The sequence below is a fragment of the Melospiza melodia genome, chromosome 7 (genome assembly GCF_035770615.1).
Source record: "Melospiza melodia melodia isolate bMelMel2 chromosome 7, bMelMel2.pri, whole genome shotgun sequence".
Lineage (NCBI taxonomy): Eukaryota > Metazoa > Chordata > Aves > Passeriformes > Passerellidae > Melospiza > Melospiza melodia.
This window is the reverse complement of record NC_086200.1, coordinates 30,163,405-30,190,775: the sequence shown is the minus strand read 5'-3', so window position 1 is coordinate 30,190,775 and position 27,371 is coordinate 30,163,405. Positions and strand designations below refer to the sequence as shown.

Here is a 27,371-nt window from a genome sequence, read left to right as displayed (position 1 = left end):
CAGTTTGTGCTGAGGAACCCCACCAGCTGCTCTTTTAAAGCCCCTTCCAGATTCCCTCAGAGAGAAAAAATGTTGGAGGAGGGGAAAGGAGAATGTCCTGGACAAGAACCTGTCACTTCAAACCCCGATTCACATTAAACCAACTCAAAGAGAAATGCATCTTATACCTTAAAGAAGAAATCAATCGAAAAAAGGAAACGAAAGAAAGTGAAGTGACTGGTTGAAAGCACCAAACAAAACCAAATGGTATTAAACATTTTGACACTCAGCAAGCTGCTGCTCCAAATGAGGTGAGAAGGCGGACATTATTGGCCATTTTGGGGAGACAGGAGTCATTCCGTCTTGCTCCAAAATGAGGAGGGGTAGGGGAAAGGGTGCCAAAATAATGTGCAGCCTCTACATTATTAGTGAAGCTTAGATTACACCTGTCCTCCCCTCCCAAATGTGGTCTGTCCCTGCCCCTGCGTGTCCGTGCAGCCGCCTCTGCCTCTCCCTGTCCCAATTCCAGGCTCATTCCCCTGGGCTGAGACCTTTTGGGCTTTGGATTTCCGACCTCTGCCCCTCCACAGGATGAGAAGCTTCCCTCCTCCTGCCCATCTCCTTCCTCATTTCCTTCACAGCAAAGAAAATAAATACGTAAATAGGTAGATAAATAAAGAATGAGACCAAGGCTTGGATTTGGTCTGGAGGAAATCCATTACCTTCCCAATAATTGTTACTTTTCACTTAAAAAACCACATTAGCTGAGCGACAGGCTGGCTGAACATCTCTGGTCTTTTGCAATTCTTTTTTTGTTTTTCCTGTTGTTTTTTTTTTACAGGATTGAACAGAAAATAATCAGAATCCAATTGTTTTTCACGCAGCTCTGTAATTTTAAACACAGACTTGACTGGTTTAGTTTTTGTTATTTTAATTTGACAAGGTGTAATCTAATTTTTTCCCCTAAAACAAAGAGAACAGCGATGCAAAAGGTGTAAGAGACACAGGCAGGCAGAGATTTCGAGATCAGTACAGCACAGTGTTCCTGCAAAGTGCCCTCTATAGAGAGATAGTCATGTATATACATAGATATATACACAGTTTGGATTTTTTTTTTGATTGGTTTTTTTTGGGGGGGTGGCTTTTTGTATCCATTTCCATTTCCTGATACCCTTGAGAAATCCTTCTGCAGAAACACAGTGAAGTTTTTGTTTGCTTTGTTTGGTTTGGAACTAGAATTTCAGAGCTGAGGACACCCCAAACACGGACAGGGCACTCCCCCACCCACAGAAATGCTAAAATAACCCTTTAAAATCATCCCAGAACTCTCCATCCCTCAATTTTAGCACCTGGAAACTGGGCACTGCAGAGGTAGCTGTACAGCCCAGTGGTGGTTCTGCCTCCCTCCTTCTCCATTAAAGAATTTATCAATCTAGTCTAAAAAGGTATTAAAATTCCTATAGTTTAAAATACCAATGACTGCTTTGACCTTGTGGCTATTTGTTAAATCTCTAGTGCATGTGGAATTATTTCCTTCAACCTCTAAATGGGACTGAAAGGGAAAAAGCTCAGCAATGGTTCCACCTGGAACCAACCAGCAGCTCTGGTCTGATGGCCAAATTACTTATGTGCCAAACTTAACCCAGGCTACAGGCTAAATTATTGCTTAAATTAGTCACATTTTAATCTATTTTGAAGCTTTATTTCCTGAGGTGCTCGGCACACTATCCCTGCCCTTTCTGTGGGTTTTATTTTAATTGATTTCCACTAGTTCAGCTCTTACATGTTTTGCCCTGGCCTGGTTTCATCTTTGGTCTCTCAATGAGCTGAGGTTTTCAAGAGAGCCTTGGGAATGTTCTCAGCAGGGCCTGGGCTGCAGAACCTGGCTGGGGGTGACAAAGCTCGTGCTGATGGTGACAAGCAGAAAAGACAGGACCTGAGCAGGCACTGGGCTGCCTTAAATGCCTGCTGAGCCATTCACAGCTCCCTGGGCTGGAAAAGAGCAGAGCCACAAGGAGCTGGAGCAGAGAGCAGGAAGGATTATCCCTGCAGCATCCAAACTGCTGCTTTTTGTACCTCCTGACAGGGGCCCACTGTGTGAAAATAGGGGAAAATTCTTCATTCTGCTAAATTCAACCACAACAAGGCATCCTGTACTGGCAGCAGCTGCTCTGCACACTCAGGGGATCTGAAACTCAGCCCCCACAGCTCATTCCTCCTTCCTCTGGGACATGGAGGAGCACAGGGACACGAGGTCCTCACACACAGGGCTCCATCCCAGCCAGCAGCTGGATTTTGGGATCAAACCATAACAATCAAAGTAGCCACCTGCAGCTTCCTAAATTAAGAGGAGAGCTGCAAAATAATCCATTTCCAGGGGGCAAAGCAGTTCTGGCCACAGGCCCAGGCTGAGGGGACACAGATCCAGGCTGAGGGGACACAGGCCCAGGCTGAGGGGACACAGGCCCAGGCTGAGGGGACACAGATCCAGGCTGAGGGGACACAGGCCCAGGCTGAGGGGACACATACCCTGGGGTGATGGCTGAGCCCCCCATGTGGTCCCTAAATACAAACAAAACCACTACAGAGTGCTTTGGGCTGGAAGGGACCTCAAATTCCACCCAGTGCCACCCCTGCCATGGGCAGGGACACCTTCCACTGTCCCAAGCTGCTCCAAGCCCCATCCAGCCTGGCCTTGGGCAGCCTCTCAAACACCACCATGGGCAGACAGCTCTTTGCAGGATTTTGAATCCATCCTTTCCTGCAATCACTATGGGCCACAAGTCTGATGGCACTTGTGTCCCTGGGGATACAGAGAAGCATCCAAGGAGACTTTTGAAAGCCAGGTGAGCCCATTAAAACCAGGATTCCCACCGAGGTGCTGGCGTGCCCCTAGAACTGCACCCATCTTTTCACCAGCCACAGGTGAACCCTGGGCTGGTGGCTCAGCCTAAAGTGCCACACACCTGGGCTGGTGGCAGAGATCACCTCACCTGCTTCTGACCTGCTTTTGTGGTCTCCACAAATGCTTCTGCCTCTGCCATCAGGCATCCCCTGCCAGCACTCTGTTATTTTGGACCATGGCATGATCTGAGCTGCAATAACACACAAGGCAAACCCTGCACCAATAATTTCAAGCCCATGCCCACGGTTTGGGTTGGAAGGACCTTAAAGCCCATCCTGTTCTCCCAGGACACCTTCCACTAGACCAGGCTGCTCAGAGACCGTAACTTTAGCAAACCACACAACCTCTTCTAGCCAGGTATCAAGTCCCTATTTCCTCATCCAGTGTCATCCCAGCCTATCATGATTACATCCCATTTAGCTTTAGTTTATTGTTGTTGATGTCATTATCATTACTTTTATTTTTATTGGCTCTTAAGGAAGAATTTAATCTTCAAGCCTTCTCAGATCACAAGAGATTCTTAGCAGCAGCAGTGCAGTTTGGCCATGTTAGAAATACTTTATAAAAGAGAAAATAAACAAATAAAAAATAATGGTGTATAAATCCCTTTTTAATTGCACCTAAATCCTGAAACTCAAACTCCTAGTCATGAAGGAAAATCCTGTAATTAGGAGTGATTATCACCTTTTAGTCCTAGGCAGGAGGGAGGTGGGATGGGAAAACCTTATTTCAAATGCTATTCCTTTTTCTTTTTTTAAACAGAACAAGCATTTTTTTTTCTTTTTTTCCTTTAAAAAGAGCCTTGGGACTGAGGGATGTTTTTTTGGCTATTGTTGGCATCCAAGTCAGAAGAGCCACAGCTGGTCTCTTCCCAGAGAATTCTCAAGAGAGCAGCATTTGGGAGTGGTACCCTGGTACCTACGGGGAGGGAGGAGACTCAGAAGGGGAGGGGAGAATACCAGCACTGAGGGTCCGAGCACTGAAATCTCAGCATTTTAAGAAAAAAGAGAAGGACAGACAGAGAGAAAGAGAGAGAGAGAGAGAAAGAGAGAGACAGATACTGTGTCAATACTGCACTGGATTTCTCAAAAAATCACACAGCTTTAATACCTGTGCCCTAGGAAAGCCACTCCTTTGGTAGCTGATTGAGAGGTGGGGACTGGCAGGAGAGGGAAAGGCATAGCCAGGGAAGGGCTGGCATTCTGCACAGGGGAAGCACCAAGCACCACTGGTACCACTGACACACTGCAAACCCCCTGTTCACTCTCCCATGCGCCTCACCCGCTCGGGGCGCACACATGGGAGGCAACAGGAGCTTCTTGGGGATAAACAGGGAGATGAGAAGAGGGAAAAGAGGCATTTTCAGCTCCAATGTCACTGGCCAGATTGCTGGTTGCTGTTTGCAATAGCTGCAGCTGCCAGATGTGCCCCGGCACTGCCGCAGTGCCTGCACAGCTGCACTTCTCCTTTAGGAAGGAGGCTCTGCCTTTGCTGCGCTGGGTTTTGAGGTGCCTGCACCAGGCAGCAGAGGGTAAATCCCAGAAGGGAGCAGGACAATGGGGAGAGGCAGAGCCAGGAGGCAGCTGCCCTTCCCTCCCAGCCCTCCCAGGACGAGGCGTCACCTCCTCCACGGGATTCTGCCTGGGGCTGGGGCTCTGCTTGCACTCGAGGGTGCTTCAGGAGAGAGCAGAGTGGGATTTGGGATCAGCAGCTCTCTGTCAGTGCCCTGCTGGGCTGACAGCTCCTGGTGTTACTGGAGGGAACTGGGCAGTGACCAGTGAGTGAGCTCCCACGGCTGGGGAAGCCTCTGGAGCGGGGTCAGGGCTTTTCTTTGTGTGAACAAGAGCCACACTTCAAGAGATAAATAAGCAATGACGTGACCCAGGGTCTGCTCTAACTCTTGGAATGACCCCCTGGGTTCTCACCATCTTTTCCACTTCCCAGATCCCTCCCTCCCCCAAAACAAAGGCTTGTCCCAAATAGCAGGGCTTCCATGGACAGGCGTTAGAGCTGTGTGACTCCTTTCCTCCTGCAGGGATTGAGGAGTTCAGTTACCACCGGGTGGGCAGGAACACTGGCTTCTCACAATGCGTTTGGAATAAACTACAGCACAGCATAACCAATCAAAACAGAAACGGGAAATCAAGAGAAAGCAAAAAACCCAACAGAACCAAAAATTTGGAAAGTAAGAGTAAATCCACTTCAAAGAAACCAGAATTGTAGAACGGAAAAGAAACGATACATATTTATATATCGAAAAAAAGAATTCATAATTAATTTAAAAAGTGGCATGCAAAGAAGATTGTTACATTCTCCTATCATGCATCAGGCCCAATGTCCAAACGGCAAGGTAACCATGACGACAAAAAAGTGCAAGAACTCAGCAACATTACCAAAGGATGCATAGAGAGGCCCACAATGCAACTCAACTCATCTCCGTGAGACCCGGGAATGCGCGGGTCTCGCTCATCTTAAAGATTTCTTGCTTTTTCTCTTTTCATTTTTTAAATTTTTTTTTTTTCATTTTTTTTTTTTCTCTTACGAATGTAAAAATGTGGGTAAAGAAAGTAAAAAAGAAAAAAACCACACCAACCTTCTCGTAGCTCTGAGGGATGTTAAGGGGGTTTGATGCGGAACACAATGACATGAGGAGAAGAGAAAAATAGGGGAAACACAGAGAGAGTAAAAAAAGGCCTTCTCAAGGCTGTCAGCTGCAAATTGATTGATTTTTTTTTTTCTCTTAACCAAAATAAAAAGAAAGGAAAAAAAAATGAAGATAGTAACGACCCTCTTTCCTGCCTTCCTAACGCTCCCCCTCCCATCCCTTTAAGCCCAACCAAGCTCCGCAGGGAGGCCAGGCTGGGAGCAATCCTAGCTCAGGGTCAGCCCCACAGGGGTGCTGAGCCCAGGCAGGATTCTCCCTCCCTGCAGTCCCTCTGCTCCTCGGAGAAGGGGAGCGGAGCCCCCGGGCAGAGCAGCCCCCCGGCCCCACACCCAGCCCTGCTCACTCTGCCTCCACCATGGGACTGAATAAGGAGAAACAGAAATAATTAGAAGAAGGAAAAAGAAAAGCAAAATACCAAACCAAACCATTTCCTTGCAATGTTCAAACTTACAACTCCTATCCCAGGTGGTCTATAGAGACAAGCATGTTATGGGAGAAACAAGTCAATTGGAAACACAAGAGTGCTCGAGACTCTTTTAAAACAAAACAAAACAAAAAAAAAAAAAAAACGGGAAGAAAAATGTGCATGAACTCTCCCTCCCACCAAAGCAAATCCATTTCAGAAATTTGTTACCTTTCCACGATATTAACACACAAGAAACAAGGAATTAAACAGCATGAAAAACACCCAAACCACAGGCCGAGCTGGCACACGCTGTGTTCTGCACTCTCTCGGCAGGTTAGTGCTGGTTTGCAGGCAGGCCCAGGTACACACGGCCTAACTGGGGTAGGAACAGGGCTATCACCACCTGGAGCCCTCTCATCCAGGTGTGGAGACAACACCGTGTTACAACCTTTGTCTCCTGGGCAGTTTCCGAGTGGCCAGAAAAGTAGAGGAAATTTAGAAACAAAACAATAATGAAAAATCCCCACATTTTTCCTGTTTCTTTTCTTTTTAGTTTTTGTTTTTTTTGTTTTTTTTTTTTTTTAAAGAACCCAAACCATTCCAGCTAAGCTGTCTGCAATGGATTCAGCCCTGAATTAGTATTGGATCCAGATTGACACTCCCAAAAGCGGAGTTTCGGGGGCCCAGGCGACAGGGCAAATTTCAAACGCAATTTTCCAGCTGGCCACAAAAGGCTATTTAAAAATTTAGCTTGGAAACATTAAATTATTAAAAGCCTTCTCTCCATGTGCATGTGATTTAGTGAGCGTGAGACACGAGAGAGAGAGAAAGAGAGAGAGAAAGGAGTGCACACAGGAGCATGGCTCTGCATTGGACTGCAGATTAACGTGAGTGTAGGTGGGAGGCGCCTCCTCTGTCGATGGGATGGAAATGGGAACAGTTTGCTGGGATGTAACTTTTCTTTTTTCCTCCCAACGGCATTTTTCTTTTTCTTTTTTTAAAATTTTTTTAAATCGAGAAGGACCAGCCCTGCTCTCTCATTACCAAAAGGGCTTTTGCTGTGGAAAGATGTTAAACCGAAGCTACACACAAAATATTACAGGTCAGAGAGATTAAAATAAGAGAAAGTGGAAAGGCTGTTGGCCCAGGGAATGGGAGAACATCGAGGGGACATGGAGCAGAAGCCAATCCCCTGTCATCTGTTCCCCTGCTGCGGGGTGAAGGGGGCTCAGGGATGGCTGCTGGTGTCCCCAGCTCTGCGCCCAAGGAACCAGGGACAAATTACTGCTGGCAGAGGGAAAAGCAGCTGGGACTGAGGGCAGCAGTGCCAATGCACCCTCCTGCTGCAATCTGGGGGCATCCAGGGACACAGAGGGGTCCTGCCCTCCTCTCACAGCCACAGCAGCAGCGCTGAGAGCAGGGATGCTTTGGGAGGAAGGGCAATTCCCTCTGGGGCCGAAGGGATTCTCTGCGGGCCGACCTGGCGCGTTTTGGGGCGCGCTCTTTGACTCGGCCGCGGGTGAGCCAGCCCTGCAGGGATGCGGGGGGCAGCGGGGACCCCCCGAGCTGGGGAGGGCTGGGATGGGCCGGGAGGAGGAGGAGGAGGAGGAGGCTGAGTGCCGGTGAGCCGCTGTGCTCCCTACCTCTCACGTAAAGGTTAGCGGGGGACGAGTAGCGCACCCCGGCGCTGTTGCTGGCCACGCACTCGTACTTGCCCTGGTCCGTCTCCTCGCTGCTCTCGATCTGCAGCCCACCTGTGAGGGGACAAGACACGGCAGCACAGACACATCATCAGCCTCTGCTGGGGCTCTTTCCTCCCCCCGGGCTCACGCACGCCGGGACGGGAGCACGGAGCCCCCGCGGACCCGGCACGGTGAGAAAATGGAATTCTCCCTCTGTGCTGAGCGTTGCTCTTTGTCCTGAACTCATCAGCAAAGGCACCAAGTTTTTGTGGCTTCTGCAATGCAGGCGTTCTGCACCAGAACTCCCGAAATCAGCCTCAATAATCCATATTATTGTGATCCCCAGAAATCCATCAGCAGGCAGTTGACTTTCCCTTGCTCAATTTGAAGCAGTGACCATAAAAGTGAAAGGCTTTGTCACCCACTGCCTGGGGAATTTCTATCGCTGCTGCCTTTGTTTTGTGCCCAATACCTGCTCCTCAGGAAGCCTGCTGGAGATAAGAGCCCCTGTGAAAAGCACCTTACTGATAGTAAATATTCCCCAGGGAAAACCCTGTAAATACTGCATTGGAACTTCAAAATTGCCTGCATGGTTTACATCATCTGGGCCAAAAGGATTAAGGCTTTTCTTAAACTTGTATATTATTGCAGGCTACAAGAATATACCCAGAGCCCAAACTAAAGATTCCTGTCAGCAAATATGCAGAGAGATGCAGCATGGAACTACATGGAAGAAAATTGCCTCATTTACCTCAGAAGGCTTCATCCCTGCAAAACTCCAGTTAAAATACATACTACATAAATAATTCAACAGGCTCTCAAATGTTTTATGTATTAGGAGTACATGATTATACTACAGATATGGACAGAGCTCACATGTGGTAAGACTCTTAACTCCCATCTCTGGAAAAAAAAAAAACCCACCTAAATATGAAAACCAAACAATTCCAGCTCAGTGTAATAGTATTGATAAAATCTTAAGTGAGAGGAGTGCAAATGAGATCATTGTTGGTTGCAGATAGAGCCTTTTCAGGAAGGAAAAAGCAGTGTGCTCTCAGAGGAGGACACAGAGCTCACGTTCCTCTGCGTGTGCGTGGGTGGGAACGATGCTGGTGGGGAGATGTGGGGCTGGGAGAGGATTTGGGACAGGGCTGGGGTGTGAGTGCAACTCCCCACAGCATCCCCTGTGCCTGGGAGCTCCCAAAGGCAGAACAGAGGGAACTAAACCCCAAAAAACCCCACCCAGAGCAGTAAACCAAACAAAACCCATTCCAAAAGAATCTGCGGCTATTTCAGCACAACAGGAGTTAAAACCCAGACTGGCTGGAGCTTCCCACTGAGCACCCAGCTGAGCATTTTTCATATGGAATTACAGCTCCAGCTCTGCTGTTGGAGAGCTCCACTTGGGTGGAAAGCTGCTGGTGAGTTTTCCCAGAAATTTCTGTTAATTTGGACAAATCTGTGGGTTGTTTCCATCGGTTCCTGATCCATTTTCTGAGCTGCTCATGAACATCACTGGTCTGAGAGTACCCAGGGGAGGTGAAGCCTCACTCCAGAGCAGGAAGGGAAACAAGGACTGCAGGGAGCAGCTTTCCCTGGGGAACAGGGACTCACCCCTCCCTCCCTGCCCACTCCTCACCCCTGCTGGTCAAGGCAATGGCAGAAATGAGGCTGCAGAGAGGGTGAGGAGTGTTCAGCACTCGTCAGGAACCAACAGACACGATGTGTGAAAACGTAAATCTCACCTACAGCACCTCCTGTTGCTTTTACCAGCAGAGAATTATGGAATTCTAAATGTGCCAGTGGAGATAAAAACCAAAGCAGGGTCTTCCAAGGGGTGCACACCCAACCCCTCCTGCCTTTCAGCTTGAGGTCAATTTTTGACTCCATTAAAGAGACAGTGCAGAAGCTACTTACCGTGGATCTTTCCCAGAGAAACCTAAGGGTAAGAGAGTGGGGAGGAAGTGGAAAGAGGCTCTGGAGCCAAACAAATGAGTGGGCTGAGATGGTAAGTGCTGAAGGTCTGCCTGAGCAAAGGACTGGAAAACTCCCATCACCATCAGCAGCTCGGGAGCACTTTGCACCAATCAACAGAAAGTCCTAAGTATTTACCAAGCTTTGAGAGCATTTAATGCTCGAGATAAACTTCAGTCCTTCATAGTCCTGGAGAGATTAGCTCTTAAAACTCTGCCATAAATCTGAGGCAGCGCAGCCGGAGACGTTATTAGAATAACAGGATCAGTATTACTGTGCACCCAGCAAACAAAAAAGGACATTATAACCATAGATAAAATAAAGACAGGTATAAAAAAGAAATATCCAGAGGTGAAGCAGGACAAGGAAACGCAACAACAACACGGATCTGTACTGAGCAGAGGGCAATGAAACGGGATCTGTGTGGAGAGAAGTGTTTGGAGAGTGGGTGAGTGAGTGAGCTGGGGGTGTCTTACCTCGGATCGGTGTACCTTCTGCAAAGAAAACAAAGAAAATGAGTGAAATGACTGCAAAACCCCAAACACCTGCACTGCCCGTGGGAAAAGGACCTGAGGCAAGGAAGACAGTTCCCAGTGGGAAACTTCTCGGTCTGTCTCATCTTAAATTACAGGGCACTGAAGAGGGCTTGGGATACTTTAGCGGGGTGTCCTTTCCAGCAGCCCAATCCAGCTGGCTGTTTGCAGAGCCTCCCGCGGCTCTTGGCTTCAAAAGGCCTCAGACTGGCTCCATTTTGGTGCAGGAATGTAAAGAAACCCCTCAGGCCCTCAGCTAACATCCCTATCTGCTACTCACTGAACACATTTACCTTCCCCGCTCCTGGGGACACAGGGCTGGGAGGGAGAGGGACACGTGGGCACCTTGCAGCACATTAAGCTGCAGGTTTGGTCCCACCTTGGCTAGCTCCAAGCTTCAGCTCTTGGCCCAGACGTGTGAGCTCAGTGCCTGTGCTGCTCAGGACCTCTGGCTATCCCTCAGGGCACTCAAGAGGTGACAGGGCTACCTGGAACCTCCTGCAGTGGCTCTGGAGCCACCCTGATGCCAGTGTGGAGAGAAGAGCCCCGCTGCACTTGCCTGCTGGGTTATTTCATTCCAAGCCTGCTGGCAGCCTCTCCTTTGGGTTATTTCATTCCAAGCCTGCTGGCTGCCTCCTCTCTGGGTTCTTTCATCCCAACCCCTCCTGCTGTCTGTCAGTGCCCAGCCCCGGGCAGGGCTCCCAGGTGGGAGGGAGGGACCGTCAGGGTAAAACCCCCGTCCCCCACCTGGGCTGGCAAGCAAACCATCTTCCTTTGAAAACACGGCAGGTCCTTTTGCTCACAGTGGCATTCAGAACTTATCAGAGAAGGGGGTTCAGCTGGTGGGTTTTTACCCCAATCCTGAGAACAGGGCAGATCCCGCAGGGCCAAGTTCTGCCTCTCGCCAGGGAGGGAAGCACGAGCTCCTCTGCAGTGGTGACACTGCTGCCACCCTGCAGCGCTGCCAGCCAGGGCTGCAGAGCACCTTAAATGACAAACACCAGCCTCTCACCTCTCCTCTCCCCTGGGGAGGAACAGCAGAGCTGTGATCCTGATTTACACACGGGGATAACTGAGGTAGAGGTGAAGCAACTTGCCCAAGGTCACGGAGGGAAGACTGGCAGAGGCAGGAACAGGAGTCAAAGCCTCCCCCGTGCCAATCTCCTGCCTTAATCACCAAAAACCCCTTCCCTCCTTATCCTTCAGCCCTGCTCATCCTTCTGCTGCGGTTCAATCCTCCATTCTCAGGATAGGAGGTAAAAATATACAGATACTAAGTAGAGTTCACCTTTATTTTTCAAAGGAGCTAAGGGAACAGAGGCATTATAGTGTTAGGGATTAGACTCTAGTTAGACTCAGCTTCTAGTTATGAGGTTAGGTTATTAGCTAGAGAAAAGTTAGCATCTAGTTAGGGTTAGGAACTAGCTAAGGTTAATGAAGCAGGTTGTTAGCTCTCAGGACAAAGGTTGGAGAGACAGCGCTTGGAGGAGGTGGGGGAGCATGGCCTTGGGCAGACCCCCACCCAGGAGGTGGCAGGAAGGTTTAAAAAGCAAGAGAGAGAGAGAGAAAGCAGCAAAAGGTTATAGATCAATTCAGTGGAAATAAAAACAGCCTCTGATACATCCTTCTGTCTCGAAATTGGAGTGAAAATCTGCCATCTGTGGCACCAATATGGAACAAGGCTAATGGGGAGAGGCTAGAGAAGGGGAAGAGATCCCAACATCACCCATGCCTCAAAAGCTTCTCTGGCCTTGGTTAAGCCTGGCAGTTTCCTGCACAAGATTCACTCTAATTGACAGCAAAAACACGCTGGGAGTTAGAGCTGTGCAAGCCCAGGCACAGGATCAGCATTGCCCTGGTGTCACTGCAGGCTGTCACTCCCTGAACCCCTGGGATGGGGCTGCCAGAGCTCTGGGGACAGCCTGGCCTGGGGACAGGCTCTGGGGGAGCAGGCAGTGCCCCCCAGCTCTAACCTGGCACACAGGGAGGGGCAGGACAGCCCTGGGATGAGCCCCACACCAGAACTGGGGGGAAATGAGCTCGGGCAGCGCTTTGGGTGCGGCGCAGACACAGATGGGAGATTTTCACTGCTGGAGTTTCACATCTAAGCCGCTCCACGTCCAACACGGGGGCAGCAGGAGGGTGCTGGAAGAGGATGTGCACTGGATTAATTGTTCTGAGGGACTCTGAGAGGCCCTGGAGGGTTTGGTATGGGGGTGCAGGGGAGGCAGTCCGTACCTGGTGTGCCGTACAGGGCAGGAGCACCTGCACGAGGCTGCCAGGTCTGGGGCACAGTGAGGGCACCTTTGCAGGACAACTACAGGGGAACAGCTCCCACTGGATGCTGACTTTGGGAGTGAAAAGCTGCTTCTGAGATGCTCCCTGCAGCCTTTTCACACTGCCTTGCACAGCCTCCCTGGATCTCCAGATCTGCCTATCTAGGGCACATTTTGAGGCTGCGTGAGCCCAGATGGCCAGCCCAGGGTTTAGCAGCAGAGGCAAAAGGCAGATTAAAGGCCTTGCCTCTGGATTGCAAAGGGCCAGGATGGTGCCAGGCAGAAGTCCCCGTGCAGGTGTCCCCCTCTGTCCCTGGGGTCTGCTCTCCCACCAGCCCTGCCCTGCTCTCCCACAGGCCGAGCTGCCCACGGCTCCCCTGAGCCTGGGGAACAGGAGGGGAGAGGAGGACAGGCAGCATTGCCATGGCAATGGCAGGAAACACATCCCCACCTTCTGTCAGCCACGTGTGGCAACATGTGTGTGCTGGGCTCTGTCCCCAGGGCTGCAGCAGCTCCTCTGCTCCACACAAGCAGGGTCCCTGCGCTCTGCAGGGTGGCAGAGCTGCAGCCCCACATCCCTGGGACCAAACTGGACTTGGCAGGGACAGGGACACGAGCAGGTCCTGCCTTCTGGGGTTCTTCCCTTCCTCAACCCTTCCCCTCTGGCCTGGTTTTACAGCTTCGCTTTGGAAATGCTGCACTGTCACAGGCATCTTTTATGAAAAATCCTTTCCTTGGGATTTTGACTCCTGAGAAGCTGAGAGGCCTCAGGAAGAAAATGTAAGCAATGGTTATCTGCTGCTGTGGAATGCAACATGTAAATCTCTGATTAGCTCATGTTAGTTGTTTCTAATTAATGGCCAATCACAGTCAGCTGGCTCGGACAGAGAGCCCGAGCTACAAACCTTTGTTTTCATTCTTTCCTATTCTATTCTTAGCCAGCCTTCTGATGAAATCCTTTCTTCTATTCTTTTAGTATAGTTTTAATATTATATATATCATAAAATAATAGATCAAGCCTTCTGAAACATGGAGTCAGATCCTCATCTCTTCCCTCATCCTCAGATCCCTACAAACACCATCACACTGCACCCCCTGTTCCTATTCTCCCTCCTCAAAATGCCAATAACCCCGTTAGATGTGAAACTCCAGGACCTCCTGCAGGTGTGAACACAATTATCACAGTTCCAGGGTACAAGCTATTGTGTAATTGGGGAATTCCAGGACAACTGTTGCTAAGATACCAAAAAAAAAAAAAAATCTATCCAATGTTAGGAGGTTGATATTTAGCCGTTATCTCTTTATACAGATAAATTAATTAGAATTAGTATTACTAGTCTTTTTTTTTTTTTTTGTAGCCTGCAATACCCCTGCAGAAATTAATTTAGAGGGCAGAACATCCCTACTGAAAGAGTTAGTAGAAGAAATGCAGAGCATGCCTCTCAAGAAGCTGTTACAAAGGAATTAGTTTAAAGGGCAAGGGTTACAAATCTGCACGTTAGCAGGTTTGGGGTTTTTTGGTTTGATTTAAAAAAAAAAATTTTAATTGAACAAACTTACCAAAAGTCTCTGAATGTTAAATAAAAAGTGAAAAAAAAAAAGAAAAGAAAACTTGTTATAGCCAGTTATTTAGCAAACAGAAGACACACACAAGACACAAAGGTTTTAGTGTTTGAGCGCTGAGGAAGGTGCTGAAGTCTGCCTCCCGTGTCCCCCCTAGATGGCAGCTGAGCAGAGGACATTGCCTTTGCCTTCTGCTTTAAATGTCCCAAGATAAGCAGAAATATCCATTTTCCAAGGCCACCTAAACTCTTGTCCAAGCTGGATCTCTAAGGCTGAGATGTCCATGATGTCTAAGAGAAGCAGGAGCCCAGCCAGAGCTCCTTCCCATCCTCCTCTGGCTGCCAACTGAGCCTTGCACTCAGCCCAAGCCCCCAAGCAGGGAAAGATTTCCAACTGCTTGGCAATTTGATCTGGAGATGGAGAGGGGAAGCAGAAACACCCACTAGAGAAAAGCCACTGTGGTTAATGATGTGTCACCCTGCCCTGATTAGAGTGGAGATCCACATTCCACAGGGGCTCCTGGGATGGTGGCACTGTAATGGCCGTGCTCTCAGAGGTCTGTTTGTACTGCCAGCCAAACATTCAGATTTAACACAAATGAGAAGCAAACCCCATCCCACGATCTCCTCGTCTGACATTTCACTTGTTCCCTTTAATGAGCTCATTTGTGTTTCTGCCACTAACTCATAATTGATAAAAATTCAGCTCCTCACACCCCCTGTCCTCCAGCAGCATGGCTGTTATCCTGATGGCTTCATGGCCAGGGGGAATCTGGGTGTCTGTCTGTCTGTCCTGTCCCAGCCACACACAGAGGGAACAGTCACTACATCCCAGCCTGGTTTGGGTTGGATTGGATTAAAACCCACCCAGTGCCAGCCCTGCCATGGCAGGGACACTTCCCAGGCTGCTCCCAGCCCCAGTGTCACAGACTGGTTTGGGTTGGAAGGAGCTTTAAACCCATCCAATTCCACCCCTCCTATGGTAGGGACACCTTCCACTGTCTCAGCCTGTTTTGGGTTGGAAGGAACTTTAAACCCATCCAATTCCACCCCTGCTATGGCAGGGACACCTTCCAGACTGCTCCAAGCCCTGTCCAACCTGGACATTTTGGACATTCCAAAGATCCACAGCTGCTCTGGGCACCTCTGCCCACCCTCACAGGGAGAACTTCTCCCTAAATCCTCCCAAACCTGCAAGCAGGAGGTGTTTTAGCAGCTGTGATTTATCTGCAGAGCTGCTCCTCCCTGCTCACAGAGCTCTGTCAGACACCCTGCCCTGGTGCCACTGGGCACCCCAAGGACCTTGAACAGAGTCCCACTGGTGGGGGACAGACCCTGGTGCCACCAGCAGTGTCCTGGAGCACCCCCAGTGCCCTGCTGTGTGCTGGTGCCACCCTTCTGCCAGCAGAGTTTGTCTTCTGGAAAGATGAAGGTATTAAATGAAGGTCTGACCTTAGCAGCTCAAGCAGAGCTCGCCTCACTCAAATCCCACCCCCAAATCTGCCCTGACTCCCTTGCACAGACACAAGCACTGACACTGTGCTCATTAACAACCCTAATGCTGATATCCTGCAGTTCTGCAGGCCTTTCCTTGCACAAGGTTTGGAAGGCCACGAAAGCAGATGGAACTGGAGAGCTGGGAAGCCCTGACTGCCCAAGGATCTGCACTCCCTGACACACAGGCAACAGGTTTGTGCCCTGCAGACTACAGGGATGCTTCAGGGCTCCACCAGTTTACTAATTTAAAGCAGCTGTAAATGAGATTAAATCTCAGCAGGTATCTTCTATTTATCAGAGGGGTCAAGGGTTCACTCTGAGGTTAATAAATTCACTGGAATAAAAAGGCAGCACTCAGGTGGCTTCAAGGAAAACACCAGATCAAACCCAGCTAAAGAGTAAAGGCATTCTAGCAAGATGATGAATGTATTAAAAATAATCTGCCTGTGCATTACTCACACTTCAGATCATGGTCACAGAGCATAATATAATTCTAGTTTACCTCTCATTATTTATGCTGAGTGATTTTTTTTATTTGCATTTGCCTCAGCTGTTATGATAAAACAGGGAGGTCAATCTCATCTGCGTTCGTGGGATTCAACAAGCCATTGTAATTCAACAAAGCAGCTTAAGGATCTGCTTGTGACTTTGCTTCACTGAACAAGGAGGCATTTATGCAGGTGTGTAAAAGCTACATTAAACTGCAGCTATGCTGAAGCTTTTCCACCAGTGGCTCACAGAACTTTGTGTAGAATCTTTGCCAAACAGGGCAAGAGAAAAGCCAGGTGTTTCCACGCCTCGCTGTGCAGATCCAGCAGGAATCAGAACTGATTTCTCCAGGGCCAGCAGAGACCTGGGCAGGAGCAGGTGGTTATCACTTTACTGAAGAACTTGTGAAAGGTCTAACATGAACAAATCAGCTCCAGCTGCCTCACCAAAGCCTCTGCTTTCCCTCTGCTTACAACAATGCCTTTCTTTTGCCAAAGAATCCTTCAAAATGAACCATGGACACCTTTCCTCTAGGCTGGGTCAAAGCAGTCAGCCCCAGCAGTTTGTGAAAAGGATTATTTCTTGGGTAAGTTTTTGTCAAAAGGTAGAACTTGCAAAACTTGTTTCATTTTTGCAGCTATCAATGGAAGTGTTTTATCAGTAGTACTCAAAAATAAGTCCACCTATGCCCTCCTCGCACACACTCTCACACAGAGAACTGGCAGATTTAACAAGTACAAAAACAGCTCCTGAAACGTGAATATTAAGAGATGTCACGTTGCCACACACAAAAAACAGCAAACAGAAAACAAACAAGAGAGACAGATGGACAAGCAGATGGGGAAAGATGGAAAACTGACAAGAGCCACGGAGCTGGGGTACATCTGTTGGTGGAGATGGACTCCATGGGCAGAGGCACCGAGGGGTCACTCCAGAACATTCCCAAGAGCTCTCCAGGTGATGCTGGGGACACCCTGCAGGAGCTGTTCTTCACCAGCAGCTCTGAGGGGCTCTGCTCACACTCACACCACGGTGCTGGACAGCCAGAGGCTGCCTGAGCCCCTGCACCAGGTGTGTGTGGCCTGAAAAGCCGTGTCTGCCACGGTGGTTCTGTGTTCCTTTGCCAGTTCTTGCTCTGAGGAGCAAACCCCAGCCCCAGGCAGGCCCCAGCTTCCCCTGAGTGCTGTGATCCAGGGAACTCATCTGGATGGGCTTCCCTGCTGTCATTCCCTTCACGCCAACTGGGCAGCAGAGAAGACCAGGAGGGCCCAAAGCGGAACCTCCAACCCCTCTTGGTGTAAAAACCCAAAAAGCTCAAACGCCCCAATCCACAGCAGCGGGGCCTGCATCTCTCAGCCCTCCCTTCTGCTTCAGCCATTATATTTTCTGAAAAATCCTTTCCTTTAGGATTTTTCCTCCTGAGAAGCTGAAGGCCTCAGGAACAAAATGCAAACATTGGTTATCTGCTGCTGTGGAATGCAACAGGCGCATCTGTGATTGGTCTCATGTGGTTGTTTCTAATTAATGGCCAATCACAGCTGTCCAGATTGTCTTGGTCAGTCACAAGCCTTTGTTATCATTCTTTTTCTATTCTTAGCCAGCCTTCTGACAAAATTCTTTCTTCTATTCTTTTAGTATAGTTTTAATATAACATATATCACAAAATAATAAATCAAGCCTTCTGAAACATCTGACAAGGAGTCAGATCCTCACCCTAACACCCCTGCCAACACCACCACAAGTCCCCTCAGGTCTATAGCAGCTCTCACTCCTTCAGGGTGAGCCCTTACCTGATCTCAGCTGTTTTATCCTGCCGTTGCTGGCGCTGGGGTCCACGGGCAGGAAATCCTTGAACCAGGTGATCTCGGGGTCGGGGTTGCCGCTGGCCGCACACAGCATCGTGGCCGTCCGCGTGCGCTCCACCACCTTCAGCTGCGGCCCCATGTCGATGTTGGGGAAGCCAGGGGGTAGCTGGTCCTCTGGGGATGGACAATAAAGGGAAGGGATTCAGCAGGGTGCAGTGGAACAGCCCAAGGAAAGCAGCACTGCCCTGTGCAGTGTCTGGGAAACACCGAGTGCTCCAAGATGGAAAACGCGCGGCGCGACAAGATTCACCAGCTTCCTGTGCATTTTGGGGGGATTATTTCAGTGTCCCACGGGATTCTACATTAGCCAGGGGGTAGCTGGTCCTCTGGGGATGGACAATAAAGGGAAGGGATTCAGCAGGGTGCAGTGGAACAGCCCAAGGAAAGCAGCACTGCCCTGTCCAGTGTCTGGGAAACACCGAGTGCTCCAAGATGGAAAACGCGAGGCACGGTAAGATACACCAGCTTGTGCATTTTGGGGGATTATTTCAGTGTCCCACGGGATTCTACATTTAAGTGAAACCGTTTAAAACCCTTTGGGGAATGGCAGAATGGAATTAGAGAGCCATTAAGGTTGGAAAAGGCCTCCCAGATCCACCATGTCCTCAAGTGCCACGTCAACTCATTTTCTGAACACATCCAGGGATGGTGACTGCACCAGGCAGCCTGTTCTATGTTTATTCATATCTGTGTTCTATGTTTATTCCCTTTCTCAGTGAATAAATGTTTCCTGATACCCAACCTGAGCAATTTGGAGCAACTTGAGGCCATTTCCCCTTGTGCCTCTGAGCAGCCACAGGTAACAGGAACCTTCCCCTCCAAACCTCCCAGCACAGAACACACTGCACAAGAGAAACAGTGGAAGAACCCACGTGGAAATGCTGTGAAAAACAGTGGGACTGGCAGAGAAAGGAGAGGAAAATCCCCTCCTTCAGCTGCAGTGACCAGAGGGGACACACACACCACAGCAGCATGCCAAGTGCTGTCAGCCAGGGTGTGATTTTTGGGTTTATTAACTCTGAGTGCTGCTGCCCTCCAAGAACAGTGGCACCAGCACCCAGCAGAGAGGCTCAAGTGAGCTTCCTGCTCCTCTCAGCGCTGCTCTTGCCTGCACTAATGAGGGTGAGGAGGGCAATCCCAACAATGCTGACTAATTTGTGGTAACCCCTACAAAACCCCAGTGCTTCCCCAGCAATATCTGACCCAGCCCCTCACTCTGGGATGGGCAGAGCTGTCTCATCTCAGCAAAGTGCATTTTCACCCCCAGAACATGTTTGTGGGAGGGAAGCCTGGCAGGAGGATGCCAGCAGCAGGGTGAGGTTTGGGAGGGATCCTCTGTCATCTCCAATGAGCTGTGTCAGGGAATCACAGCCCTGGGAGTCTGTGGCATGGAATCCATCCCAAAACAGGTGAGGGAACAGAAGGGAAATAATGCAGGGAATTAAAAAGAGGTGGGATTCTTCAAAAATGAACATCCATCACAACCAGCGCCCTGGTGACAGCGGTGGGAGCTCTCACAGTGGCACTGAGGTGGGGCTGGCCTTGGCTGGGAACAACCCTGCCAACTGCAAACACACCCAGAGCTTCTTTCCTAGGGCTGGCACATGGTGGATCAGGAAAAATTGAGCCAAATATAAATGGCACAGCCCAGAGACAGCAGGACAAGGGAGAAACCCAGTGGTGGGTGCTTTCCATGGAATCCCAGAGTGGTTTGGGCTGGAAGGGACCTCAGAACCCACCCAGTGCCAGCCCTGCCATGGCAGGGACACCTTCACTGTGCCAGGTGCTCCCAGCCCCAATGTCCAGCCTGGCCTTGGGCATTCCAGGGCTCCTGGTGCTGCTCTGGGCACCTGTGCCAGGTCCTGCCCACCCTGCCAGCCAGGAATTCCTCCCTGGTATCTAATCTAAACCATCACTCCTTCAGTTCAAAGCTGTTTTGGTGCATCTGAAGCACCTCTAGACCAGAATTTGGTATCATAAATTGAGGCTGTTCACACACATCTCTAACCAGGGACTGTCCCAGCCCTGTGAGCTCCCTGGGCTGTGCTGGGGCTCTGCAGGACCCCCCAAACGGAGCGTTGCTGCAGCCCCCAGCCCCAGCAGGGCAGCACAGGGGCTCTGGGGATTGCTGTGCCTGTGCTCAGCTCTCAGGCAGGCTTCAATGGCCCTCCCTCCCTCCCTGCTCTCCCCCTGCAGCCGTGGGAGGCTGAGCAGCCAGAGCCGCATTGGCTGCAGATGACATCACTATTGATCCCTGCTCTCCTCCTGCTTTACTCCTGCCTTCCTCCTGCTCTCCTCCTGCTCCCTGGTGATGCTGCTCCACCTGCTGCAGCCCCTGCCCCTTCCTGCACAGAGGGAGCAGCCCTGGTGGGGTGTGTGTGCACACGAGTGTGTGGGAGTCAGTGTGTGTGTGTGTGCTGGGGGAGGCCTCTACAACCGTCATTACCGAGTGCTCCTAATTAAACAAAAACGTTCATCTTGCAGCACAATGTGCAGAATTCCTCTGAGTTTAATTAAAACAACTGCGACTGGAGGCGTGATCGGATTCGAGGATCAGACGAGCAGGGGAAGCATCTCTGAACATCACAGGCTGCTCCCATTCGAGGGCTCACGTTTCCTTCCTCTCAGGGAAGTGGAGCTGCTCCATCCCCTACCAGCTGGGTTCCCTGTACCAACGCAGCTACAGCCCCATTGCAACCCCCCAGGACGTGCACACGCGTGCCCTGCCACCCTCCCCACCCACCCCAACACCCCCAGAGCTGCCCCTGAATAAACAAGGGACGGTTCTGCTTGTGAAACCTCCTCCTGAAGGCAACTGCAGGAACAAAAGAGGCAGGCACAAGCTGGAGATGCTTCAAGGGCACATCTGGGCAGCTGCTGCTGCTGCTGGAGCTGCGCTGGCTCCTGCAGGCTGAGCTTTCCTGAGGTGCAGCTGCCATGGGAAGGAACAGCCCCACATATTGTTCATGCTATGGGGAGAAGCAGCCCCACACCCTGTTCATGGCATGGGAAGGAGCATCTCCACACCCCACACCTTGTTCATGGAGCTGCCATGGGCAGGAGCATCCCCACACCTTGGTCATGCCAGGTAAAGGAGCAGCCCCACACCTTGTTCATGCTATGGGGAGGAACAGCCCCACACCTTGCTCAAGGAGCAGCCCCACACCTTTGTCCATCCCTGACTCAGACCCAGCTCTCACAGCCCCCCTGAGCTGGTGAAACACCTCAGTGCCTCACTGAGCAAGGGAGGGTGAGAAAGAACAGGGGAGGAGGGATGAGGAGAGGCAGGGGAAGAGAGAGAGGAGCACTTCAGCTGTCGTTTACAATAAATCCCACCTGGGGACACGTTCTGTGCCTGGACCCAGCCCAGCTGCACACACCCGGCCCCAGCCAGGGCACGGGGCTGCTCTGGCCCCCTGTCACTCTGGGCGTAGCTAATTAGCTGTGCTGGAAATGAGGATGATTAAGGGAGATAAAGAGGGTGTTGCTGTGCTCTTTTCCCCGCAGGGTGTACACAGTTGTTTAATAATTTAGAGGAGGAGGGTGTGAGCGTGAGCAGCCGTGCCATGGAGCCGGTGCACGGAGCCATGAGGATGCTCTGAAGGGAACAGGAGGAGGGATTTTTCACTCTCCTCTGGAGATGTGGATGCTGGCCGGTCTCTGCTGTCCTCATTCAGGGTGGAGGAAGCAGGAATGCAGGGATGGAGCAGCTCGAGTGCCACAAGCTTTAATCAGGACCAAAATCAAAACCCAGCACTCTCGAAGCTGTCCCTGCTCCTTTCATTATGTTTATGAGCACTAGAGCTGCCCTGTCCCCTGGTATCCTGGCACTGTGCGCCTTGTGAAATTACATCAACAAGTTATTCCCACCCAAGTGTCTGTCCCTGTGCCTCAGCTCTCTGCTACTGCCCAGCCCAGACAATTTCAATGCAGGGAGGAGTCTCAGCAATGTGCTCTGTCTGTCGATTCCATTTCTCTGGAGCTGCAGGTTCCACTGTGAAAGCCCAACAATGCTATTAAAGTTTGTGGGCTCCCAGGCAATAAAGGCACCCTCAGATATGCGTGTGCACCCCAAAGCAGCACAGGCAGTGCCTGTGTTCCCTCCTCTAACGCGTCCCCAGGTACCCTCCTTCCACAGGCATCTCTGGTAAAATTACTTTGATGTTATTCAGGAGCTACAGAATTAATCTGCTGTCAATGTCACCCAATTTTCAGGTCACTACAAGGAAAGCAAAACAAGTCAAGTTTGAAGAAAAGCTGCCAGGAATTTTCCAAATGGCGAGGCAACATTTTGGAGGGGGCAGCTTCCCTTTCCCATGGGACTCTCTGCTGAGCATCCAGAGCTGCTTCTTGTTTACCTTTTGTGATTTAAAGCCAACAATTAAAAAAAAAAAAACCCCAAAAAACCAACAAACCACAAGGGATGGGGAGTCCACAACCTCTCAGTCTGTATCTATCCCAAGAGATGCAGATACTTTAAATTTATAATTCTATTTAATTACAAATATTATTAATTTTAATATCTTTATATATTTTATATATTATAATTATAGATAATATATAATATATAAAATATATCTATATATCTATATATTTATATATTTATAAAAATATAAAATATAAAAATATAAATTTTTATATTTTTACCTTTTGATTTTAAATTTATATATTATATTTGTATCGATTTATATGTAATGTAAATATTAATATATATAATAGGAAATATTATATATATATTTATATATATAAAATTTAAATATCCTTCTTGGCAGCGGGCAGCTTAGAGAATCTCCACCAACTGAGGGCTGGGGCGCCTCTGCCAACAACCTTCCTTCCTGCCTGAGCTACAATTAAAAATAACAACAGCTGGACTCAAAACCAACTGGAAAATGCTTCCCAAATCCACTTTCTTTCCTTTTCTCCGAGCCCTGCAGCAGTCAGGTTTGCAGCAGTCTCTCCAGCCAGCTGTGGAAGAACAGCCAGTGCCCAGAGCCCTCCCAGAGTGGGATCCCAGAGAAGCAGAGCAGGAAGGACAAGCTGGGAAGGGACTGTGTGAGCTGAGCAGTGTCCATCCCAGCTCTGCTGCTCAGGGGCTCCCCAGGGTTTCCTCTCCTGCAGTTTCCTGTTTTCAAGCGAAGATTTTCAAGTGAAGGCATGTGGGTTTCCACCAGGGTCTGATCCAGGAGTAATCATACAGGGGGCTTATGCTCAATCCCGTCAGCAGGGAAGGATGTATTGCTTTCTCTTCTGAAAGAGGAAATATTTTCTGTGCTATTTGCTGTTAGGAGGCTGAGGACCTGCTGCAGTGCTGGAAATGCAGGAAGGCCCCCCCCAGGAATGTGTGGGATCACAGCAGCACAGGCTGCACAGCTGCCCCAGAGCCCCCTGAGCTGTTGGCAGCAGCTGGGCTCAGGTTTCCACCCTGCAGAGCGTGCCAAGGTAGCAGGTTCTGCCAGTGACAGCTCCCATCCATCTGCAGGCTGTGGAGCAGCCCCCTCTCCCTGCTCAGCACCAGCTCTGCGAGCCAGAGCAGAGACACAGAGGAGGAGGCTGAGCAGGGAGAGAAAAGACAAACAGGAGAGTGGGTGAGTGCAGAAGAGGGGAGGAACAGGAGAGGAGTGGATGCCAGCATGCTCACTTTGTCATTGTGCACATCAGTGCCTTTGGCTCGGTGCTTTTCACTTCCCCAGCACTTGAAAACGCAGATAAAGAGGAGACAAACTGCTGTGGGAGAGCTGAGGGGTGATGGAGGATGGAGTCATTCAAGGGGTAAAAACTCTGAATATCACTGCAGGGGCAGAACCTTCCACTGCTTGTAGCCGAATTTAAGGGGTAAAAACTCTGAATATCACTGCAGAACCTTCCCCTGCTACTGCTTGCAGCTGAATTTAAGGGGTAAAAACTCTGAATATCACTGCAGAACCTTCCCCTGCTACTGCTTGTAGCTGAATTTAAGGGGTAAAAGCTCTGAATATCACTGCAGGGGCAGAACCTTCCACTGCTTGTAGCTGAATTTAAGGGGTAAAAACTCTGAATATCACTGCAGGGGCCCTTCTCCCAGGCTGTCACAGCTCCAAAGGAATCCATGGGAATAAGTGTGAAGAATAAGGCTCCCACCCTCTGGGATAACCACAGTTAGACACACTCCTGTCACACTGCACCGTTCCAAGCTCCTGACAGCTCCATCCCACCACCTCCCTCCAACAGAAGGTTAAATGCCATGCCAGGCACAGGAGCTGCACACACATCTAAGGCACCTACACAAATCTGTCAGGCATGACTGGACCACGGCCCCCCACGCTCCCAGGCAGCCAAAATCCTGACAGCACAGAGCCCAGGCAGGGACATTCCCAGCTGAAAAGGGAGGCTGGGGGCTTTGCCTTGTGCCCCTCGTGTCGGGTGTGAATTCCCTGCTGCACTTTGTGGGGGGGTCACACACCAGTTCTGCTCTGCAGCTATGAAGGATGTGCTCGTTGCCTGCTCAAACATAAATATCCAAAATTTATGGACATTTGTGGATTTGAGCTGCTCCTGGAGGGAACACTGGAGTTTCTGACTGCCCCATAGGCAGAGCTACCCCTTGGCCCTGTGGGGCTCCTGCCTGCAGCTCCTGGGATTGTTCACTGCAGAGAGAATGGTTTTACTGCTGCTGATGCTCAAACACCCATGGCTTCATCCACAGCCAAGCTAAATTCCCCTTGGGAGCTCTCAGGCTCCAATCCACCACCCCAATTCCCACCAGGATCACCTGCACTGCCCTGTGCTTTGAACAGAGAACATCTCTGGGTGCTCCAAACCCTCAAATGGGTCACTTTTTGCACCCAGCCTCTCCCACAGTGATTTTGGGGATCTCCAGGGCAATAACAGCAAACATCCAGAGGCATCCAGAGCAGCAGCATGTTGTTCCCTCCCCCACATCCAGTTCAGGGAGCATATTTCAAGCAGATGACACGAGGGAGGCATCCATGTAAACATCCTCTGTAACGGGGACAAGTGGGAAAAAGAACCAGAACAAAATGGAGAAGGGAATTGTTTTCTTGGAGAGTGCACAGAGCCAAGGACCTCTGGGAAGAGGGGAGAAGCCCAGAAAGGCACAACAGGAATCCTGCACAAGGAAAAACGTTTGTGCTGCTACCAAATGTGTGAAAGCCCATGCTGATCCATAATAATGGCCTTAACCCCAGCCCATTAAATGATTCCTCAGTGAGGGTTTTCCTGGAGCTGCATTTCTGTGTGTAATGGGGAGCTCCTGGTGCTGCTCCTGAATCTGGGGAAGGAATTTCTGGAGGGGAGGAAGATCATAAGGGTCATGGAATAATTCAGGGTGGAAGGAACCCCAGCACATCGTCAGTCAAACCCCCTGAAGGGAGGTTTAGCTCAGTTTCTACACAGCATTTTTATTCCTCTTGGGGGTAAGAGTAGCAAAGAGATCTGATGGCTCAGAACAAACCAAACCAAACCAAACACAACAAAATCCAACAAAACCAACCAAACCCAACGAAATCCAACAAACCAAATCCGACAAACCCAACCAAACCCAAAAACCCCAACCAAAGCCAACAAACCAAATCCAACAAACCCAACTAAACGCAACAAACCCAACCCAACAAAATCCAATCAAACCCAACCAAACCCAACAAACCAAATCAAACCCAACAAACTCAACCCAATCCAACAAACCCAACCAAACCCAACAAACTTAACCAAACCCAACAAACTTAACCAAACCCAACAAAATCCAACAAACCCAACTCAAGAAACTCAATGAAACCCAACAAACCCAACCCAGAAACCCCAACCAACTCAACCAAACCCAACAAACCAACCAAACCTCCATACAAGGAGGATTTTGTACCTCAGCCAAGGGTTTTTGACAGCCTTCCCAGCCAGCTGGGTCAGGTTCTTACCTCGGAGCACGGTGAGCTTGGCATGGACAGTGACCTCCCCATGGGGGTTCTGAGCAACACACTCGTAAATGTTCTCATCCCGGGGGGTCCTCAGGGGCTGGATCCTCAGAACAGCTCCTGCACTCTCATCAAACTCAATGGTCTGGGGACAGAGAGAGACACACAGGATCAGCGCCCTGGGCTGCTGCTTCTGAGAGATGCCAGACACACATCATCAGTGCCACAGCCAAACCCTGCCAGTGATCACTGACCCACCAAACCCCCAGGGTGCACCTCAAAAGCTCTGACAGAACAAGCCACGGTGATGGGGTGTGGGGTGGATGCTCAGAGCACAACTGGGGTGAAGGAGGATGAAACAGACCAAAGGAAAACAAAATAAAAATGGACCCCTGCCCTGCTCCTCCATCTGCAGGGGCAGCTGACAGCACAGAGCTCCTCTGAGCACACAGCTGCCTGGCAGGGCTGAGTCCCACAGCAAATTCCACAGGATGACCTCCCAGTCCTTGCTCCTCTGCTCTCATTTCTATCTAAACAATGCCAATTGCTTGGGTCTGGCTGCCAACAACTGCAGTGTTTACTCCAGACTGTCCCAGGGTTGAAATGCAGAGCCACAGATGGGTATGAAAGGTACATTTACAGAGCCGAAGCACCACCAGCTTAGCTGGGGTTTCTTAGGAAAGCAGGAAGTTATATTACATCCCAGGAAGGGGAAAAACCCAACGAAACAAAATAAAAATCTTCAATAACACAACTGAGCCAAGTTCTCTCTTGCTTTGGAACAAACCCAGCTGTTGACATGGCCAAGAGCTTGCATTTCTCTCCTCCTGCTGTTAAAACTCCTCCCCTTCCAAATTTCCCTTTATTATCAGGCCTGGGGGTGGCCAGAGAGGAGCAGGGGCTGCTTTGTGTCAGTCTCTCCTCCCAGTGACACCAGATTTCGAGGGCATCTCTTACCTCAAACCTCTGAGAGTTCACTTTCTTCCCTTTCTTGTTCCAGGTGACCCTTGGCTTTGGGTCTCCAGTGGCTTGGCACACGAAGGAGGCCACCCCTCCTGACACACCAATTTGGTCCACAGGCTTCTTAATGAACACAGGGGGACCTTGGGGACAGAAAGGGAACACCATCAGTGGCACTCACAAAGACAAACCCCAATAAACACGGTTTGCAGTTAACAGTAGTGTTGTTGTTGCTGCTGCTATTCTTAATGATCCCAGTTGAAATTAAACCTCTTGGCCTTTTTCCTTTTTTTACCTCCACTCTACATATGAATTAGCTCCAGCAGAAAATGATGAAGGGCCTGATCCTTCAAAGAGATTTCAACGTTGCAAAACCTCTTTTTACTCCTGAAAAGTGGACTTTTAAATTGTTTTGTACAGGGGAAATTGCCCTTGCAAAAGGCATCTAATGAGCATCACCAGAAGCTGGTAGAGCTGAAAACAACACTTAGAAACAGTGAATTGCACTTCCCAGCCCCTTGGAGACACCAAAACACCAAGGAACAGGGGAGATTTACAGGAACAAAGCCAGGAAAGGGGAGAAGGTGGGAGAAGGACCTTGAAATAGATGCCCAGCACGAGACTCCCAGAAAAGACTCCCATGGGGAAGGCTAGGGCCAAGTTTACAGATCGTT

At 49.9% G+C, this 27,371-nt stretch overlaps 1 protein-coding gene across 1 annotated transcript in view; it reads right to left on the bottom strand.

The window, feature by feature from the left end:
- The window catches only part of PTPRS (protein tyrosine phosphatase receptor type S), a 150,391-nt gene that overhangs the window by 52,025 nt on the left and 70,995 nt on the right, over positions 1-27,371 (bottom strand). Inside the window, exons 3-6 of the mRNA XM_063161109.1 lie at positions 26,695-26,840; positions 25,741-25,882; positions 17,759-17,947; positions 7,599-7,709 (exon numbers count right to left, since the gene is read on the bottom strand). Of these exons, the coding sequence (XP_063017179.1) occupies positions 7,599-7,709; positions 17,759-17,947; positions 25,741-25,882; positions 26,695-26,840 (588 nt within the window). The remainder of the gene's footprint in view (positions 1-7,598; positions 7,710-17,758; positions 17,948-25,740; positions 25,883-26,694; positions 26,841-27,371) is intronic.